The sequence below is a fragment of the Erpetoichthys calabaricus genome, chromosome 2, assembly GCF_900747795.2.
Source record: "Erpetoichthys calabaricus chromosome 2, fErpCal1.3, whole genome shotgun sequence".
Taxonomy (NCBI): Eukaryota; Metazoa; Chordata; class Cladistia; order Polypteriformes; family Polypteridae; genus Erpetoichthys; species Erpetoichthys calabaricus.
The window spans coordinates 4,647,764-4,664,832 of record NC_041395.2 but is presented as its reverse complement, the minus strand read 5'-3'; the positions used below and the strand labels follow the sequence as shown (position 1 = coordinate 4,664,832).

At 43.9% G+C, this 17,069-nt stretch overlaps 2 protein-coding genes across 2 annotated transcripts in view; both read left to right on the top strand.

Annotated features, from left to right (window-relative positions):
• The window catches only part of LOC114669406 (regulator of G-protein signaling 10), a 31,959-nt gene extending 29,344 nt beyond the window's left edge, over positions 1 to 2,615 (top strand). Inside the window, exon 5 of the mRNA XM_028825623.2 lies at positions 1,930 to 2,615. Within this exon, the coding sequence (XP_028681456.1) occupies positions 1,930 to 2,064 (135 nt within the window). The 3' untranslated portion in view covers positions 2,065 to 2,615. The remainder of the gene's footprint in view (positions 1 to 1,929) is intronic.
• A 12,664-nt stretch (positions 2,616 to 15,279) lies between these two features.
• On the top strand, positions 15,280 to 16,272 carry LOC127526735 (uncharacterized). Its single transcript, XM_051923237.1, has 2 exons — positions 15,280 to 15,711; positions 15,790 to 16,272. The coding sequence occupies exons 1-2, from the start codon at positions 15,577 to 15,579 to the stop codon at positions 16,270 to 16,272; spliced, it is 618 nt and encodes a 205-aa protein (XP_051779197.1). The 5' UTR covers positions 15,280 to 15,576.
• The last annotated feature ends 797 nt before the right edge of the window (positions 16,273 to 17,069 follow it).

The window sequence follows — 17,069 nt, the reverse complement described above, 5'->3', positions numbered from 1 at the left end:
ATAAAAATAAAAAGAGGAATAACCTTGGAGGTCAATCATCACCCTGAAAGCGGACAGTAGACATCATGTAGCACATGTGTACTGAATATCAGGTCAATAGGCCAAACGGTTTGTGAGCGACAGCTGATTGAAAATCCTGGACAGACAAACAGACAGCCACGGTAGCGTATTACATAAAGATGGTTTGACACAAAGTACTCCCTGGATTTAGTTTATTTTCCTTTTTTTATTTGTTCTGTTTATTATTTTGTGATTTTGGTAACTAAATACTAGCGGGCTTTGTCCCCTGCTTGTTTTGCTCCCCAACCCCCTGACCTGCACTACACGTTCGCCTCTTTGTGGTTCTGCTGCTCTCGTATGGGGTTGTGGATGTACAATTGAAACAGATTGTCATTTTCATGGGAATTGATAAATATGCATCAACACAACATATAACTTGACTGCCCGTAATTGAATCTCGTTTCTTTCTCTCTATTAAATTAAACGACTTTTTTGAATGTTTGTCTCTGATTTGTTAATTGTCTTTGCTAAAGCGATTCTAACGGGAAACTGTAAATGTTTTAATACGAATGGCACATCGAGATCTCCTTTGGTGTCTCATGTTATCCCCTGAAGATGGACTCCATTGCCTTTCTTGGATCCATCCTTCTTTCAACAGTAATTTGTGCAATGGAAGACCAGACAGTGTTAACGGTTGTAGATATTCTTCATGATATTGTAAGTTGATGTTTTCATCTTCTGCACCATCACCACCAACTGTCTCAGCAGAGTCTATTGATACGCGTTCAACCAATTTGTCATGTAACCGATCAACATTTTTGGCGTTAATTTGTTTGACGTCATCGTTTCTTGGTGCCAGGGTACTCATTTCTTCTGTTGATAACCCTTCAGGATGAAATTCTTCAATAAGATTTGGACAGAATAAATTGGGAACTTAAAGTGAGGAAAACTTTAAAATGTATAAGAGCTGAGAGTGCAGGTACTGAGTTTGACAAACTCATTCACACCAATGAGAGGTGAGAGGACCGTGGGCGTGGCTGAGAGGAGGGCGGGACTAGAAAAAAATCTCTCTTCCAAAAAGTCTTGTCGCGTCAAAGGATTTTTTAATATAATAGAGAGATGTTTTTCCTTTCTTCCATCATACATCAGATCGGTCTTTATTAAGTGTAGTTTATTTATCCCCTTTTATCTTCTTATTCTTTATATGTTGAGCCAAAGGGGTGAGGCCCCCTGAAGTAGCAGCTAAAAGCTTGAGATGCCCCGTTGTGATGCCGAGACCTTCGCTTACCCGCTCCTCTTACTCGGCTCCCCTTGTGCTTTGATGTTCCTTGGTCTTTCAAAGGTTTTCTTTTTTCTCCTTCTGATTTTTGAACTTTGCACTTTGTTATTTGGATTTTTTTTTTAGTTGCTTGCTTTGTTTGTTTGGAGAAAAAAAATTGCATTCTTTGTTGGTAAAATGTATGGTAATTTTTTTTTATTTTTCATTTCTTGGATTTTATGGTTTCACATCTCCCACTGGCCATTTTGAGGTTTCATTGTCAGACATTTTGTGCATAGTTTTTGAATGAAAACTTTTCTTCAGTTTATACTCCTAATTTCACAAGGCCTTCATTTGAGGACCAGTTGGATTAGTGAATGGTTTGCGCTGACATTGTTATATGAAGTGAATGCAATATGAAACAACTGAGTGTGACACTTTCTGTGGTTAGTCAGAGAGGTGCGATCCTTCACGTGTTCTCTCGTCTTGGGTATACTCTGAAGGATTAAGTTCTGTCTTGTTTGGCCAAGCAGCACACTGTGTGTCTGTTGACTAGTCCACCCCATCACCATTAGAGCCCATGTTCAGAGTTGGACCAGCTATCTGTTTGGAGTAAAGACTGAACTGGCAGGCACAGTCATTTCTAAATGTATTTCTCTTCCTTTCCTTAGATCTTTAACCTCATGAAGTTTGATAGCTACAATCGCTTTCTTAAATCGGACATCTTCCTCAAGTGTAAGAAGATGGAGGAGGCTCCTAGCGAGGAAATGGTGCCCAAGAGAGCCTCCAGGATCTACAACACGTGAGAGCCAGGCAGCGGGTGGCTGGCTGTGTGGCAGCTCTTCTGAGTTCCATGCTCAGTTTCGCTTTGTTATTCAGATGAACAGTGAGCACTGGTGAGTATGGAGGCCTGTGTGCAGGAACACGAGGACCACCACTCACTCCGCATGAGCAGCATTTCTGTCCAGTGCTCAGTAACTGGGAGGAGCAAATTCATCAGTGCTGCCAGACGACATGGACTGCAGTAACAATGGTGACTAATCACCTCTAGAGGAAGCAGCATATGGACTTGTGTGTGTGTGTGTGTGTGTCTGTGTATCCTTTCTCCCTACGGACACCTTCCTGTCACCCACCTCAACGGCTAATTAAACATGCATGCTGTTGATTTACTGGACAACAAAACAGACTGACGTAAAACTGAAAACTTGACAGCCCCGTGTGTGCTTGTCGTGTGACGGACTGAATGCTCCTCCTGTGTGTTGTGCTCAAAGCTGGACGCCGCCGTCATCACAGGTGTTCTCGCTGCCATTTTTCAACGTTGTGCGCTGTAAATATATTTTCTTTTCTCAATTTGAAACGTGTTTGTCTTGCTTACACTGTTGGTTTTTACCTGACGGTTGGTGGAAGAAAGGGATGACGACAAGTTAATTTAGTTGCACTCGGATCATTCATTCCAGGTCAACGAGGGCGGCTTTACATGGAATTTCCCATAGTGTTGCATTCAGGAGACAGGGTTCGCTTCCTGGCTTATAGTTTGCATATTCTCCTCATGTCTGTGTGGATTTCCTTCAGTGCTCGGTGGTCCTCCTACAGTCCAGAGACACGCAGGTTAGGTGAATTGATGTTGATGTTTATCGTGCTGGGTCATAGACAGGCTCCATCTGCCCCACAGCCCTGGGTTAGGAAATGGAGGGGTGAGTCATTCCGAGTGAAATTTAAACCTTGTAATGTTACCTGGGCGCTGAAAGTGAAGGCACCATAGTGGGTAGAGTGAGAGGGGAATTAGGAGAGCCGCAGGAGAAGGTGAGGCCCAACAACAGCAGCATTTATTACTGACGTGCATTTTCATGTAAAAGTGCTTTACAGAAAAGAAAGAAAATGAAACATTACAATCACCAAAGTAAGAATAAGAAGTTAACATCTCTCTGTCATAATAGAGAAGAGACGAGACGAGACTTACTCAGAGAGACACTTTCACGTCCCGTGAGACGAGACTTTGTGCCAAGAGATTTAACCATGGAAATAAAAGACAAAGAGCGGATGACAAAGTAGAACGTCGTAAAAGAATTCAAAAATGTTGGCGTGATACACATGGCAGAGCAGGTTAGAGATAATGGAAGTGCTACATTTCAAAAGTCTCAAAAAAATGATAGTAAAGATCGCATTAGCACTAACAAACGGAAATTATTACTCGGTGAAATAATGGAACAGCGAAAAGAGATTGAATATATTGTTGGGATTTAAACTTTAAGTCAGAGACTTGTGGATCGGTAGCACTGCTGCCTCACAGTTAGGACACCTGGGTTCACTTCCCGGGTCCTCCCTGCGTGGAGTTTGCATGTTCTCCCCGTGTCTGCGTGGGTTTCCTCCCAAAGTCCAAAGACATGCAGGTTAGGTGCATTGGCGATTCTAAATTATCCCAGTGTGTGTGTGCTTGGTGTGTGGGTTGGCGCCCTGCCTGGGATTGGTTCCCTGTCTTGTGCCTTGTGTTGGCTGGGAATGGCTCCAGCAGACCCCTGTGACCCTGTGTTCGGATTCAGTGGGTTGGAAAATGGATGGATGGACTTGTAGATCGTCTAATTCGTGTTGCCATCAGGGTGTTTCTTCCCAATGAAGAGGCGTATCTGTGAGAATCAAAAGATTTGCTGTTTGGTGAAAGTGAAATCCACATACGCTGTCACGCTTGGGCCACAGAGCCGCACGATACACAGGAGATTTTAGAGACAAACGTTATTCAGACACTTCAAACAAACAGAAGTCTCTCTTAGGAGTTAGTCGAGCTCCATGTGTAGTCAGAGGGGACAGTTCCGTCTCTCAATGAAAAGAATAGAAAATCTTCCTCTTCATAGGGGCGCGCCTTGGGAGCGGGACCCCCGACAGGAGCAGAGGATGTCTTGGGGAGAAGAGAGACAAGGCAGTGAGACAAAGAGTAGGACAGCTGCTGTACAGGCTTTGAAATGTTTGAAGATGAAGATCATGTGACATTGCAGCAGCAGCTGATTGAGCAAAGAGGAGGTAAAACACAACTGTACGTGTTTCCCATTGTATCACCATTTAAGAGGGGGTTTCGGAGGAGCGACCGTGTCTCCTTGGAGTATGTTGAGCCCCCCTCTACACAATGCGAGTGGCAGAAACACAAAGTGGCTGGCATGTAGTGCAGGCCAGTGGGGGGGGGTGGCAAGCGAGGCTAGCAGGAGGTAAAAAAATAAAATTTCCTGCTGGCGTGAATATACCAAACCCCTGGAGGTGCTTCCAAGGCCAATTGACTGCCTTCAATAATATAAGTCAGTTCTACTGAAAGGTCTTCTTCACCCCTTATTGCGTCAGATGTGGCTTCAGAATGCCTGAGCCATTTTGGGTGCGGCCACCGGATGTCAGAAAGAGAAAACATGAAGTTCTTTCCCACTTTGTTCAGGTGCCTGGGACTTTTTAGGAGCTCTGACACGGAGCGCAGGACCTTGGGCTATCTGTAGTTGATGGTATTTTTTTTTTTAGCTATCACTCTGGGGTATATTTACTTTTCGTTCAACGAGGAACAATCCTGGGTGGGGCTTACAAGATGAATTGTGCCGATTGGTTGACCATAAGCACTGGTGCCACCTTACAAATCTGTTTGTCACACCACATTACACTTCATAGCCACGCCGTACACCGCATCGAAATATTAAGGCGGGAGGATTCCCCGTGAACACGTAAACGCACCTCACTTCGCATTTCATCACTCCTCTTTTCACATCACATGTTTTACATAACGGTTACAGTTCCTATTGTGCGGTGGGAACACAACACACGAGAGTGGCCAGGAACCACCAGTGTCCAAAGGCGTACATTATACAGGAACTGGGGGAGCACCCGTGAGAAAAGAAATGATTTGTACCTGCTAAATTAAAATATGAATTATAAGGTTCATTTATTTACAGTGGCTTTCTTGGAACAAAGGTAAAAACTAACATCTGTAAAGTGTCTGTCTGTCTGTCTGTCTTAGGGAATAAATGAATTTAGATGTCAGTAATGAAGATTATCAGCAGTGGTGCTTTATGAAGAATGAGGGTAACCCATAATAAAGGACTCTCTATCATCTAGATTAGCTTCTGACAGGATCAGCCCAGTCATAGGACTATAGGATCAGCCTGGTCACAGACAGACAGGCAGGCAGACAGACACCGAGACACACAAGTCCCAAAAGCACACACTATTTATTCTTCTTTTCACGGTACACAAATCGCCAGCAATACTCAGGCCTTTCCTTTTCTCTTCTGCCACCTCCACTCCTCCACCTCCCAACTCGGCCCCCTTTACACCACACCTGGAATATCATGAAGGTGCCCCCCGATCATCTGTCCAGGTGCCCCCTGTCAGCAGCCACAGGCTCCAGCAGGGTTTGAGCTCCTATGCCATCTGGGGGGATGGGGGGTGGCACCCTCTTGTGTTTCATGCCCTCTCCCCCAGTCCTCTCATCAGAAGGGCGTCCCGACCAGGCAAGGCCCCCGTTAACACAATGCAAGGTTATTGACTGTTATACCTGCCTGGCACTCTCCACCTCGCAATTTTTAACTTGCACTGCGTTTATATCAGTATGCTGCTGCTGGAGTCTGTGAATTTAATAAAGTTTCTATCTATCTATCTATCTATCTATCTATCTATCTATCTATCTATCTATCTATCTATCTATCTATCTATCTATCATATAGTGCCTTTCACTCTATCACTCTATCTATCTTATAGTGCCTTTCACATCTATCTATCTATCTATCTATCTATCATATAGTGCCTTTCCTATCTATCTATCTATCTATCTATCTATCTATCTATCTATCTATCTATCTATCTATCTATCTATCATATAGTGCCTTTCACTCTATCACTCTATCTATCTTATAGTGCCTTTCACATCTATCTATCTATCTATCTATCTATCTATCTATCTATCTTTCTATCTAGCTATCTATCATATAGTGCCTTTCCTATCTATCTATCTATCTATCTATCTATCTATCTATCTATCTATCTATCTATCATATAGTGCCTTTCACTCTATCACTCTATCTTATAGTGCCTTTCACATCTATCTATCTATCTATCTATCTATGTATCTATCTATCTATCTATCTATCTATCATATAGTGCCTTTCACTCTATCTATCTATCTATCTATCTATCTATCTATCTATCTATCTATCTATCTATCATATAGTGCCTTTCCTATCTATCTATCTATCTATCTATCTATCTATCTATCTATCATATAGTGCCTTTCACTCTATCACTCTATCTATCTTATAGTGCCTTTCACATCTATCTATCTATCTATCTATCTATCTATCTATCTATCTATCTATCTATCTATCTATCTATCTATCTATCATATAGTGCCTTTCACTCTATCACTCTATCTATCTTATAGTGCCTTTCACATCTATCTATCTATCTATCTATCTATCTATCTATCTATCTATCTATCTATCTATCATATAGTGTCTTTCACTCTATCTATCTATCATATACTGCCTTTCACTCTATCACTCTATCTATCATATAGTGCCTTTCACTCTATCTATCTATCTATCTATCTATCTATCTATCTATCTATCTATCTATCTATCTATCTATCTATCATATAGTGCCTTTCACTCTATCACTCTATCTATCTTATAGTGCCTTTCACATCTATCTATCTATCTATCTATCTATCTATCTATCTATCTATCTATCTATCTATCTATCATATAGTGCCTTTCCTATCTATCTATCTATCTATCTATCTATCTATCTATCTATCTATCTATCAATCATATAGTGCCTTTCACTCTATCACTCTATCTATCTTATAGTGCCTTTCACATCTATCTATCTATCTATCTATCTATCTATCTATCTATCTATCTATCATATAGTGCCTTTCACTCTATCACTCTATCTATCTTATAGTGCCTTTCACATCTATCTATCTATCTATCTATCTATCTATCTATCTATCTATCTATCTATCTATCTATCTATCATATAGTGCCTTTCACTCTATCACTCTATCTATCTTATAGTGCCTTTCACATCTATCTATCTATCTATCTATCTATCTATCTATCTATCTATCTATCTATCTATCATATAGTGCCTTTCACTCTATCTATCATATAGTGCCTTTCACTCTATCACTCTATCTATCATATAGTGCCTTTCACTCTATCTATCTATCTATCTATCTATCTATCTATCTATCTATCTATCTATCATATAGTGCCTTTCCTATCTATCTATCTATCTATCTATCTATCTATCTATCTATCTATCTATCTATCTATCTATCTATCTATCAATCATATAGTGCCTTTCACTCTATCACTCTATCTATCTTATAGTGCCTTTCACATCTATCTATCTATCTATCTATCTATCTATCTATCTATCTATCTATCTATCTATCATATAGTGCCTTTCACTCTATCACTCTATCTATCTTATAGTGCCTTTCACATCTATCTATCTATCTATCTATCTATCTATCTATCTATCTATCTATCTATCATATAGTGCCTTTCACTCTATCACTCTATCTATCTTATAGTGCCTTTCACATCTATCTATCCATCTATCTATCTATCTATCTATCTATCTATCTATCTATCTATCTATCTATCATATAGTGCCTTTCACTCTATCTATCTATCTATCTATCTATCTATCTATCTATCTATCTATCTATCTATCTATCTATCTATCTATCATATAGTGCCTTTCCTATCTATCTATCTATCTATCTATCTATCTATCTATCATATAGTGCCTTTCACTCTATCACTCTATCTATCTTATAGTGCCTTTCACATCTATCTATCTATCTATCTATCTATCTATCTATCTATCTATCTATCTATCTATCATATACTGCCTTTCACTCTATCACTCTATCTATCATATAGTGCCTTTCACTCTATCTATCTATCTATCTATCTATCTATCTATCTATCATATAGTGCCTTTCACTCTATCACTCTATCTATCTTATAGTGCCTTTCACATCTATCTATCTATCTATCTATCTATCTATCTATCTATCTATCTATCTATCTATCTATCATATAGTGCCTTTCCTATCTATCTATCTATCTATCTATCTATCTATCTATCTATCAATCATATAGTGCCTTTCACTCTATCACTCTATCTATCTTATAGTGCCTTTCACATCTATCTATCTATCTATCTATCTATCTATCTATCTATCATATAGTGCCTTTCACTCTATCACTCTATCTATCTTATAGTGCCTTTCACATCTATCTATCTATCTATCTATCTATCTATCTATCTATCTATCTATCTATCTATCTATCTATCTATCATATAGTGCCTTTCACTCTATCACTCTATCTATCTTATAGTGCCTTTCACATCTATCTATCTATCTATCTATCTATCTATCTATCTATCTATCTATCTATCTATCATATAGTGCCTTTCACTCTATCTATCATATAGTGCCTTTCACTCTATCACTCTATCTATCATATAGTGCCTTTCACTCTATCTATCTATCTATCTATCTATCTATCTATCTATCTATCTATCTATCTATCTATCTATCTATCATATAGTGCCTTTCACTCTATCACTCTATCTATCTTATAGTGCCTTTCACATCTATCTATCTATCTATCTATCTATCTATCTATCTATCTATCTATCTATCTATCTATCTATCTATCTATCTGTTATATAGCACCTTTCACATCTATCTATCTATCTATCTATCTATCTATCTATCTATCTATCTATCTATCTATCTATCTATCTATCTATCTATCTATCTATCTATCTATCTGTCTGTTATATAGCACCTTTCACATCTATCTATCTATCTATCTATCTATCTATCTATCTATCTATCTATCTATCTATCTATCTATCTATCTATCTATCTATCTGTCTGTTATATAGCACCTTTCACATCTATCTATCTATCTATCTATCTATCTATCTATCTATCTATCTATCTATCTATCTATCTATCTATCATATAGTGCCTTTCACTCTATCACTCTATCTATCTTATAGTGCCTTTCACATCTATCTATCTATCTATCTATCTATCATATAGTGCCTTTCACTCTATCTATCTATCTATCATATAGTGCCTTTCACTCTATCACTCTATCTATCATATAGTGCCTTTCACTCTATCTATCTATCTATCTATCTATCTATCTATCTATCTATCTATCTATCTATCTATCTATCTATCTATCTATCTATCTGTTATATAGCACCTTTCACATCTATCTATCTATCTATCTATCTATCTATCTATCTATCTATCTATCTATCTATCTATCTATCTATCTATCATATAGTGCCTTTCACTCTATCACTCTATCTATCTTATAGTGCCTTTCACATCTATCTATCTATCTATCTATCTATCTATCTATCTATCTATCTATCTATCTATCTATCTATCTATCTATCTATCTATCTATCATATAGTGCCTTTCTATCTATCTATCTATCTATCTATCTATCTATCTATCTATCTATCTATCTATCTATCTATCTATCTATCTATCTATCTCTAGTAATAACAGATTTTTGGTACCTGACAGGAGAAGCCCCCTCCCCACTTCTTGTATGGACCATTAAGTAAATGTGAGTGTGAAGGTCTGAGATGTTCAGGGCGAGGCATTCAGCAGTGTAGGGAGCTGCGAGATCATTCACTCTTAGAATTTGACAATCAAGGGGAGCAGGCGGGCAGGGCAGTGTGACGATGTGCCGATTTTGGTGAAGTTCTGGCTGCTGCATTCTGAAGTAGCAGAGACCCCCCCTGTAATTCAGCGGAGGAGAGAATCAGGAGACGTGGTAGCCCTGGTGTCGAGGAGTCGCTCAGGCTTGATGGTCTCTCAGCTGCCCCAGTGGATGCCACTGACCACGTTGGCGTTTAAACAAACAAGGAATGAGAGAGACAATACTGTCATGGACAAATGTAACGAGAGGGGGGTGCTGGGAACAGTCCAGTGAGCGCCATATGTAGGGATGAATAGGATTAGAAGGGAGAGGAGTGGGAGAGATGGAGTGAGTCAGGTGCTTAAGCCTTAAGTGTTGAAGAAAGTCTGATTGCACTCTGGGCTTCTCCTTTCACATCCGTATTTATAAGCCACAGGGCTTGGCCATTGATATCTAAAGGTTGGGCATTCATCTCGAGTACTAAATATGAATGGGCTGACTTACGACCAAAATGTCCCCAAGAACTCCTGCTCTCTACAGTTCACACGGTGTGATTGTGCAGACAACAGTCGGCAGGCAGAACAAGGCTGGGCTGCCACCCTGGTAGCCACTTTTGACCATTCAGTCCATCCAGCCTGTTTCTTCAGCTCATGTCACGTTTTGGCCAGCATGTGTCCCCTGGCTGGGCTTCAGGGGTTCATTTCTTGTTGGTTTTTCGTTATCTTATATAACATATTCATATTCATGTTTATTTAATTTATTATGCACATCTGTCTAATTGTATGTGAGAAAAGGGGAAGGGCTTTAGTTACGTCCCTTGTGCTTTGTAGGTGGTCCCAGCCCCGCCCATCACCAACAGGAACGCCCCCACCCCACCCTATATAAGGGAGGGCCTCCCCCGATTCCACGCGGTTCATTAATACACTGAGTGTGGAGTCCACTGCACTTGTGATTTCGCTGTGCTCTGTTATCGTTGTTTTTGGATTTCGTCTCAGGACGGTGCTGGTTGATATTTTTTTGAGCCTCTGCTCTGCTTGTGACCTCAAGTTTTGAATTCTGAGTTGGGCTTTTGGTTGCTGTGTTACGTCTTGCCTTTTCAGGGTCCTCCTTGTGCTCTTCAGAGCTTTGGGGCTTGTGTGGCCTTTGTGAAAATAAACCTTTTTATTTTATCAAGATTCATCTCGGCCCCTTTTGGTTCAAGTCCAGTGGGCCACCTTGGAAGTGTTTTAGCAGCGGCACATCTGGAACTCAAGCCACTTCACGACAGCTAATGCGGTAGCTACGCCATCTCAACAAAAAAGACAGCCATCAAACAGAGAGGCAACAAACTACCAGGGGCTCTGTCCTTCTCTGGTGTCACTTTGAGCCTCCATGGGAGCAGAACGGCCTTATGGGGCTGGTAATTAAAGGGGCGGAGCCTTCTTGGGAGCAGAATTACTTATTTGGGCTGGTACTGGAAGAGGTGGAGCCTCCTTGGGAGCAGTCTGGCTATATGGGGCTAGTAACGGAAGGGGCGGAGCCTTCTTTGGAGCAGAATGGCTTATTTGGTCTGGTAATGGAAGGGGCGGAGCCTCCTTGGGAGCAGACCAGCTTTATGGGGCTACTAATGGAAGGGGCGGAGACTTCTTGGGAGCAAGCCATTTTAATTGGGCTAGTAATGAGAGGGGCGGAGCCTTACCTAGGCATTAAGATGGGTAGTAGGGTTAGGCATCTTCGTTTGGTATCTTTTCCTGGCTGCAGAGGAGGAAGAAGAAGAAGAGCAAGGACCTGCAGACCTGCGTACGCCTGATCGTTGTGCTGAGCTGCTCCTTTGCTTTCTTTTCTTTTGTCCTTCCCATATCTTTTCTGCTCCGTCTCAACACCTGGAATGCTGCGTGCAGATTTGGTCGCCGTGATTCCAAAAGACAAAGCAGCACAGGAGGAAGTCCAGAGAAGAGCAGCTGGGCTGACTGGACACCCTGGGGAGCGAATGAGGAGGACAGACGAACCTTTACAGTTTGAGCAAAAGACGAGTAAGAGGTGAGAGACACGCTGATGGCTGGAATGAGTGCAGTGGAGCTCAGCTGCTCATTTAGAATAAATGGGCACAGGGTTGGTAACACACTTGGGCACACTTCACACAAACATTACAAAGATGTTCTTCACAGAGAGAAGCACAGACACTTGGAATAGGTGACCAAGGGGTGGTGTGGGCAGCAGGACTTTAAGGACCCTCAAATGGTGAATATGCGAATGTGAATGGGACTGGGGAGCTTGTTGAGTCGAGTTCTTTGTCAGAATTGTCGCAAATATTGGGTGCTTGGCAGAGCCGAGACTAGACAGGATGCCAGGCTTTCAGTGGGCACACTCGTGTGCACAAACACAATGGACCACTTTATAGCTGCATGCTTGTTTTGGAATGTGGGAAGAAAATCCGAGGAACTCCAAGCAGACATGGGGAGAAAGTGGAGACTGCAGAGGGGCACTGCCCAACCGGGTCCTTCATGGACACCCAGAGCGCCATCCACCAGGTCACCTTGCCACCCTTTGCCTTTCTCATTTGTATGTAAGGAGGCTATGGCAGCAGCTTTGACCCCCATGTGTAGACCCCTCCAGGTCTGTGCTGAGGAGGGGGCTTTCCTCTAGTTGTTGGTGTGTAAAGTGAGACCTCATTGCCATCCCACGGGGTGGGAGGACACACAGTCTGGTGACACCTGAGCCACTTTGGAGGTGACCAACCACTTAGAGGGGCGTATGGAGCCGGACAGGGCCAGGGGTGAAGTGTGCCAGCAGTGTGCTGTTTGTCCCTTTAGGGGACTCAAGTATTTGCAGTGTAGACCACCCTGGTTTGTAGCTGGCAATTCCCTGACAAGCACTGGGATGAGTCCAGCAGACATCGGTGAAGGCAACCGAACAAACCTTGGGACGTGACGTCTACTTTAGTGTCTGACCAGATGAACTAAGCCGTGTGAGTGTGCCTTTATAGCGTCCATTTAAAGAGCAGAGTGAAGACTGTGCCAATCCTCCTCCACCGCCGTTATCAGGGAGTTGGACCACCTGAAGTAAGGGCCACTGTCACTCATGGTATCCCTGAATGTTGTGACCTCCTGCCCAATTCTTGTAGTGTGTGCCACGCCTGTCCTTAGTCAGAGCCCCTCACAAATGTGCCTAAAGTTAATGGGCTGGTCCTGTTAATACAAATGAAGTGCAGTTTGTGTCACCTGACATGTCACCATGTGTGTGTGTCTACAGAGGGGGGCACAGGATCAATCGCACTGTGGTGACAAAATACCCACAACAACAGCAAATCAGTCCCCACCCAAATAATACGCCCGCTCTCAGCTCGTCTTCCTTCAGCATAGAAACCCACCGAGTGGCTCCACTGAGGGACCTCTAAGAAAAGTCAGCAGATGAGCACAGAGGTCCACTGAGCCGAGCAGAACTGCTCTCGGGGGGGTCCACATGCTGTGCCGGGGGTCCTAAAGCAGACCATCAGCTGTGGTGGGCTCTCAAAATAACAAGGTGTTTGTGTGCCACTTTAGGATGAGGTGGCCTTGATACTAGAAACCAATCCAAGTCCGACCAGGAGTCTCGCTGCCCCTCTTCTAGAAGTCCCTGTGAAACAAACAGCCCTCTGAGCCGCCTCTCTAAGTAAAGCCCAAGAAAGAGATGAGGGTGAGAGGCGCTATATGGGAAGAAATCGATAGATAGATAGATAGATAGATAGATAGATAGATAGATAGATAGATAGATAGATAGATAGATAGATAGATAGATAGATGTGAAAGGCATTATATCATAAAAAAGATATTAGACAGGTACCCTGACAAGTACTCTATAATACATACTTAGATACATATATCACTATATAGCAGAAAGATGGACGTGCCAGGTGCTGTATAACAGAAGTGTAGGTGGGCTGATGTAAAGGACATTATAGAATGAAATGTCAGGTAGATGTGAAAGGCGCTATAAAATAAAAACAACAACAGACAGGTACATACTGTATAATAGAGAGACAGATGGGCAAGGTGCTATATAACAGAATGATAGGCAGGTAGATGTGACAGGGTACACTAGATAGATGTGAGTGCCATTTTGTAATAAAAACACTGACTGGTAGATGTGACGGGCACCATATAGTAAATTGACAGGTAGACGTTTAAGGCGCCATATCACAGGTACAGAGATATGACGACACTACATGAGAGACAGATATGAGAGGAGGCAGGTAAACATGAGTAATGCTACATAACAGAAAGGCAGACAGGACAGCGTGAAAGAAGCTATATGATGAAGTGACAGAACAACGTGATGAGCATTTCATGATGAATGACAGAGGGAGACGTGAAAGGTGCTATATAATGGAGACATAAATATGAAACACACTTTAGAATAGAAAGATGGTTGCGAAAGTCGCTATATAATAAGCTAACTGACAGGCCGATGTGAAAGGTGTTCTCTATTAGAGAGATTCATATGAAAGGCACTATAAATAGACAGGTGGCACTTCATTTGTCCCAAAGGGAAGTGACCTTCTCATTGGTTTATGTGGCACAAGGATGAGACCAAAAGCAAGCAGAGCACAACGACAATGCAAAGCGAGCCATGGCACCTAGTGATGATGATGATGATGATGATTTAGAAATGAAGGCATATGTTGCACTGTCTGTTGAATATGTCAGAGTGACACTCCATAGCAGGCTTGTCATACCAGGCCACCATTTATTAAAGATGCACTGAATGTCACTAATCCTCATGGCTGCCCACAGTGAGTGTGTGTGTGTCTCACTCTCCATACCCGTGGGTACCATGCAGTCCTCATCCTGCTCTGGTCCTGCCTCACCCTGATGTTGACCCCGGACCGGATGAAGCTCCCTTAGGTATTCAATGGCTGCCCTTCACCCACACGGTGAGGACCCTCAGAACTCCTTTTACCTCCTTGGCCAAGTTACATTGGCAGACTACCAGCTGCATGGCCCCCAGTCCAGGTATCCCATTGGGTGACGTGGTATTTTAGCGGTGGTCTCCATCCATCCACTTTTGTGTGTTCTCCTCGCTTATCCTATCGGCAGAGAGCTGACCAGCCCTGATGCCCACGCTGGACAGATGGCTGCTCTGGCCGTAGAAGTGTGTCAGAGCTCAGGCTTTCTTTACCCACTGAGCGACTCTCTTTTAGTGACCCAGTGGGCGCTGTGCCCTCCTTCCTGTGCCACTTCACTTGTGCCAGGCTGACCACACACGCATGCCCTCGGTTATTTTGGGTCTTTGCTTTGCCTCCTTCTCACACCCTAAAATGGGTGGTGTGTGTGTGTCGGTGCCAGTCTACAGGTATAGCGCCTTTTGTTACCGCAGACCCTGAAGTGATGGGAACGACAGGCTGTGGAGCAGCTGGTGTTTTCCTCACCCCTTAAGCCCCCCATCTGGCACTCGGGCACTAATCCACTCATCCGGCCGTCTGGCCTTCTGTTGACTGCGTGTTTTGTCAGGGCCCCCCCCCCCCCAGCACTGGAAGCCGCGTCACAACACCTCACTAATCCCACTTGACACCTTGACAGAAGGCTGCCTGTCCAGTGGCGATCAGCCGGTCAGTCACGCCAGCAGGAGCCCACCGAGCGGTCATGCCGTACCGAAGAACCGCCGCCCAGCAGCACAGAGGCTACAGCCGGCGCTGGATGGGGCGCAAGAGGTCCAACAGCACCAGTGTCTGCACGCTGCCCAGCATCCCCGAGTACCCGGGCTTTCAGGACATGCAGGTGTGTGACGACAGGTGGGGGTTTACGGGCGCGGGACCCAGGGGACGACACCGCTCATTTCTGTGTTCTTGTGCCCAGGCTTGCAGGAGTCTGCCCAGCAGCACTCATTCCAGTCCGGTGGTCTCTGTGCGACCAGCAAAGCGGAATTCCTTTCCGTTCCCGAAGGTCGAGACGGCTTCCCCCGTTGAAAATCTGGTCCACGGGAGCCTGCTGTTCCAGCAAGAGTTTGGCAGGTCTCGGGTGTGGGGGGGCTTCCAGGACAAGACCATGGAAGACTACTTCAATGGAAGGCTAATGGAGCTGAAGAACCTGGAGAGCCTGCGCCGGCCGAGCACCACTATGGGGGTATCGGGACCCCGGCACTGCGGCCGGGTGAGGCGCCATAATAGCTGCAGTGACCTCCGGGTGGGCGGTGCCGTCAAGGCCTGTAAGGGTCCCATGAAAGGCTGCGAGGGGGCAATGAAGTCCTACAGCATGCTGGATTTCTACAAATGGTGCCGAAGTGACTGCTGGAACAAGCTGGCACAGGGCATCACCAGCTGGCGTGTCTTCAAGTCGTGAGCTCGCCTTGTCTGTTTAATACATGGCTTTGCACTTTGAACTGGCGTTGTGGTGTTTTTTTGGTGTGGAACTCCTGACCTATAGAATGGCGAGCGATGGGCGGGGCTAGCTGAGAGAGAGGGCGGGGCCAGTTCTCTGGAGGACAGTGGGTGTGTCCGAGTGGCCTCTTTTGGGTGAAGCTACTGGCTGGCAGCTGGCACTTGGGGAGGAGCAAGAGATTTGCTGAGGTGAATGGGCGGGGCTAAAGGACTATACACTTATGAGTGGGCGGAGCTAGTAGACGTTGAGTTAGTAGTAATGATATAGTCATGAGTTTGCTGCTTTTGTACGATGGGCACTTGGCATTATTGGCTGGCATATATATCAAAGGGCAAGCTTGGGCATACTGCACTTCTGTAGATTGCATTGGAGCAGGCGCCCATAAGGTGGTGGTGGTCAATGTCACATTGTCCCAAAGTAAGTGAAGCCACACACTGTCTCTCAGATCTGTAGATCCACACGAGCTACAACATGGCCAAGGAGCTGCTCTGGTGCCCATGCAGGAGGTACCCATGGTGTGCCCTGCCTTTGCCAGTTTACTATTTCAGGGAAGAAAGACGAAGTCTGCATTTGGTTCACACAGCTGCACTGTGACCCAGTGGCTCGTCACCTCCACAGTAATGGAGCGCTAAATGTGGCATAAAGGGGGGGGGGGGGGGGGAGGTGGGCGAGGGGGAGCAGTGGGCTGGGGGGCAGATATCTCACTGGTTGCATGTGCTGAGCAGCTGAGGGCCTGTTGTGGGGTGGTGAGCGTCTGA